Below are 4,376 nucleotides of genomic sequence, written 5' to 3' on the forward strand. Positions count from 1 at the left end.
GTGGGGGGGTGGGCAGGGGAGGGGCATCCACCCCTACAGGAAAAGCGAGAGTGTCCGATCTGGATGGGAACCAAAGGATGGAGATAGAGGTGAGGTTTCCAGGCGGGCAGGACGAAGGAGTGCAAGGTGCAGAGGTGAGGGCAGCCTGATTGTGCAGGGCGCCTGTGACCCCTACCCCTGCCCACAGCAAGCTTCATGCCTTCATCTGGGACTCGGCGGTGCTGGAGTTCGAGGCCTCGCAGAAGTGCGACCTGGTGACCACCGGCGAGCTGTTCTTCCGCTCGGGCTTTGGCATTGGCATGCGCAAGGACAGCCCCTGGAAGCAGAATGTCTCCCTGTCCATCCTCAAGTGAGTTGCCTCACCCGCGCCTACTGCCCTTCGCCCTTCTCCAAGAGGCTCCCACCGGAGAAGGACCCCTCCCCAGAGCCAGACCGTACCACCTAGGCACACAGGCCCTGCCTCCTGCACCGGGGTCCAGGCCCCACGCCCCGGTCCCCCACCCACTCTGAGATGGTCCCTCCCAGGTCCCATGAGAACGGCTTCATGGAAGATCTGGACAAGACCTGGGTGCGGTACCAGGAGTGTGACTCTCGCAGCAACGCCCCTGCTACCCTCACCTTTGAGAACATGGCAGGTAGGTCTCCCCGTTTCCCTCAACGCCCGTGCTGACGCTGGTGGGGTTCTCCAAGGGACCTGCACACTGGCCAGCCAACAGCTGAGATGCTGGGTCCTGCCCCACAGGGGTCTTCATGCTGGTGGCTGGGGGCATCGTGGCTGGGATCTTCCTGATTTTCATTGAGATCGCCTACAAGCGACACAAGGATGCTCGACGGAAGCAGATGCAGCTAGCCTTTGCGGCAGTGAACGTGTGGAGAAAGAACCTGCAGGTAGGGCAGGCCACCCTCCGAGGCCTGGTGCCCATGGCCCGGCCTGGCCCCGGCCCTCCTCCATTCCCACAGGCCGAAGCGCTGGCTCAGGCTCCCAGGAGCCCATGTGGGCAGGACTGGAGCTAGGAGCCACGACCAGGGGCCGCGTTGCTGGGGGACCACCTGCAGGTGGCTGCCCCCTGCAAAGCTTGGCTCCAAGCCTCCGCCTGGCCCCTCTGTCTCCAGAGTCGCCCGCCGGCGCCCATTCCATAGGAAGGCAAACTGAGGCAGGGTAAGACAGGGACCCACCTGGGTGTAGCACGTGAGTCCAAGACATATTCTGCCCTCGCCGCCCCATGCCTCTCCTCGGCACCCGCCAGGGACCCCCTTCCCTGCTGCCCTGCTGTGTCCTGTGCTCCATAACTCCAGCCTGAGTCGGGCCAGCTGGCCCTGCCTGGCACCCCAGGCCGAGTCCGTGGGAACTTGCTGCCAGCAGGAGACAGGCTGCCCAAGGGGGTAGGGCAGACAGTGCGGCCTGTGCAGGCCTGTGGGCTCATGGCCCATGGCCCAGTTCTGGCTTCCTTCATCTCTTCTCTTTCTCTGGGCACCTCCCAGAGCCCGTGTCTGGGGATAAAGTTGATGTTCAGAGAGGGAGGGCCATGGGGGGACGGGTTGCTGGAGCCCCCACTCCTCTCATCTGCCTACTCTTTCTCTTGGGACCTGGTCACTGTCTCACTGGCTGGCACAGGGCCGTCCTGGCCACCAGACCCCAGGCCAGGGTCTGGAAGCCGCCACCATCCATCTATCTCTCCAGTTCATCTTGCCGCCTGCCTTTGGCCCCTCAGCCCCTTCCTGAATCTTGGTGTCCCCCTCAGGGGACAGAACGGCTGGCAGGGCCCAGGGCCGACTCCTCCAGTGCTTGGGGGACTCTCCTCCTTGGGAGACCTGTAATCCAGGGCCACCCAGGAGCCAGGGAGCCGGGTCGACCTCCCAGGAAGAGAGCCAGACCGGACCCCCCCCCCCCGCCCCAAGCCCAGCCCAGCACAAGCAAGGTCAGGCCCATGACCGGGCAGGAGCAGAGGCCGCCTGCGCACGTTGGCTGCTGGTCCGTCTGTCCAGCACAGGGAGGCAGGCAGGAGCGAGGGCCCGAGTGGCCGGCCAGGCTGGGCAGTAGCCCCGAGGAGCAGGCGAGGGCAGGTGTGGCCGCCACCCTTAGCTGTCTAATCACTTATACATATTCATTTTAGGATAGAAAGAGTGGTAGAGCAGAGCCCGACCCTAAAAAGAAAGCCACATTTAGGGCTATCACCTCCACCTTGGCTTCCAGCTTCAAGAGACGTAGGTCCTCCAAAGACACGGTAAGGGGAAGAACGCCCAGTCCCACGTCTCCGACTCTTATCTCGCCCCGCCCCCGTGTCTGTGTCCCGTGCATCAGGCGTGCCCTCTCCCTCACCATCCCATTCACCCCACCTCTGACCGCTGTGGCCCTTCTGCCTTCATCTCTATTTGCCCAGCACATGAGGTCTTCACTCTCTCTCTAGACCTTTCTTGGTCCTTTCTCCCACTGGCCCTCACGGGGTCCTCTTTCCCCATGTGTCTCTGCGTTGGTCTGCCCCCCATGCCATGACGCCATGCGCCATCTTGAAGCTGTGTCATGTCGTTGGTCAGCCAGTCAGCCTCTGAGCCCGGGGCCCCTGGGAGCCCAGAGCCAATCTGTCCTGGACTCCTCACCTGTCGGGAGGCCACGCCACCTCTCTGTTACATCCGTTTCTCCAGCCTCTCCCAGAGGAGCCCACTGCCCTCTCTCCCCCCCTTGCGACATCCGTGGAGGGGTGGCTGTGATGTCCCATCCGCCCATCTGTCTGGCCGCCAGCCCTGCCTCCCAGACACCTGTCTCACGTGTCTCACCAGAGCCATGCCTGTTGCATCCCCTTCATGTGGTCTCTGTGTGGGCCGGGGCTGGGGGCCGGGCCTGGCTCCGTCTGGGTGGATGGCTGGGGCCTGGAACTGGAACAGGTCCCCAGCCACAGGGGACCGTCAGGCGGGGATGGGGGGGGGCACCAGAGTGGGTGGAGCCCACCCCAGGCTGAGCTGTGGCCTGCAGAGCCGGAGTCACTGAGGCTCCCAGACAGAGGCCCAGGAAGGAGAGGCCCCCCGGGAGGAGACCAGCGCCTCAGCTCCTGACTGTCTAGCCCCTCCCCACAGGGCGTCGGAGCAGGCCTCCGACCTTGGGCAGCTTGTCACCGCACCGATGTGCACATTTGGAATAAAATGGACCCAGCCTTGCTAGGGGTGCCCCGGTCCAAGGTGGGGAAGGGGTGGCCCAGAGTTAGCATTGCCCTTGGCCTCCATACCGTCCAGGGGCCGGCTTGGCCTCCATCTTGCAGGGGTTTATGCTCCAAGGTGGAAACGGGATTTGCACCCCCCCCCCACACACACACAGCACGCTGGAAAGGAGCCAGATCTCCAGGACACAGACAGGGCTTGGCACATAATGATCTGAGGCCAGGGTGAAGCCATCAGGCCATCAGGGTGCCCCAAGAGGGGCCCATGAGGCCTGGCTGCTCTGCTTCCCAGGAGGGGCTTGGCACTGGGAGGGTAGGTGAAGAGTGAGGGGCTGGGAGCTGGGAGCATGGCCTGGGGCTTCACAGGCCCGAGAAAGTGGGCAGAGCCTGAGCCAGGGGCTCTGCCAAGGGGTTCAGGAAGAGATCCAAGACCAGAGAGGAGAGGTGGTGGGGCAGGCCTGGGGGGAGGGTATCCTCATAGACAGCACTTTTAGGGAGGAGCACCAAAGTTACATAGGTGTTAGACTGCTTTGTGAGGGCATCCTTGACCCCCCCCATACCCCTACCCAAAGAAAACCCGCATGCCCCTTAGCTGGTCCAGGTGCAACTCCGAGACCTTTGAGATGCATTTCTGGGGACACAATCCCAACAGACTCTTTGCCCGAGCCTCTGTGGGCACCAGGGACCATCTCCCAGGCCAGTCCTGACACCATGTGGCATCTGGGGCTGGCCCCGCCCTGTAGGGATGACTGGGGGTACTGCCAGCTGGGGGGGCTGGGCGGGGGAGGGCAGCCCAGTTCCCATCCTGTTTCAGGCTGGGCGCCTGCTCGGAGGGAGGCCTGGGTGGGGGGCTCTGTTGGGAGGGGTGGGGTCGATCCGGCTGCTAAGATCCTCTGCCCCTGTCCTGTGGCCGGTCTGGGCCAGGGCAGCACTGGGCGCTCAGGGCTGGGGTCCCTGGCGGCCAGCGGGGCCAGCGGGTATTGATTGTTGGTTCTTATTTATAGAGCACCGGGGGTGGACGCGGCGCTTTGCAAAACCAAAAAGACACAGTGCTGCCGCGACGCGCTATTGAGAGGGAGGAGGGCCAGCTGCAGATGTGTGCCCGTCATAGGGAGAGCTGAGACGCCCTGCCCGCCCTCCTCTGCCCCCCTCCCCCGCAGACAGACAGACAGATGGACGGGACAGCGGCCCGGCCCACGCAGAGTCCCGGAGCACGACGGGGTC

General features: G+C 63.9%; 1 protein-coding gene across 9 annotated transcripts in view; it reads left to right on the forward strand.

The window, feature by feature from the left end:
• The window catches only part of GRIN1 (glutamate ionotropic receptor NMDA type subunit 1), a 24,500-nt gene that overhangs the window by 18,994 nt on the left and 1,130 nt on the right, over nucleotides 1–4,376 (forward strand). For 2 of the 9 annotated variants that reach the window (XM_034664868.1, XM_034664871.1), the window contains 5 exons: nucleotides 188–349; nucleotides 526–635; nucleotides 743–888; nucleotides 2,115–2,225; nucleotides 4,157–4,273. In XM_034664868.1, the coding sequence (XP_034520759.1) occupies nucleotides 188–349; nucleotides 526–635; nucleotides 743–888; nucleotides 2,115–2,225; nucleotides 4,157–4,273 (646 nt within the window). Of the gene's footprint in view, nucleotides 1–187; nucleotides 350–525; nucleotides 636–742; nucleotides 889–2,114; nucleotides 2,226–4,156; nucleotides 4,374–4,376 lie in introns of those variants that run through there. The other 7 variants (XM_034664865.1, XM_034664866.1, XM_034664867.1 and 4 more) reach the window with 4 other exon arrangements.

This window comes from Ailuropoda melanoleuca, chromosome 7, assembly GCF_002007445.2.
Source record: "Ailuropoda melanoleuca isolate Jingjing chromosome 7, ASM200744v2, whole genome shotgun sequence".
Taxonomy (NCBI): domain Eukaryota; kingdom Metazoa; phylum Chordata; class Mammalia; order Carnivora; family Ursidae; genus Ailuropoda; species Ailuropoda melanoleuca.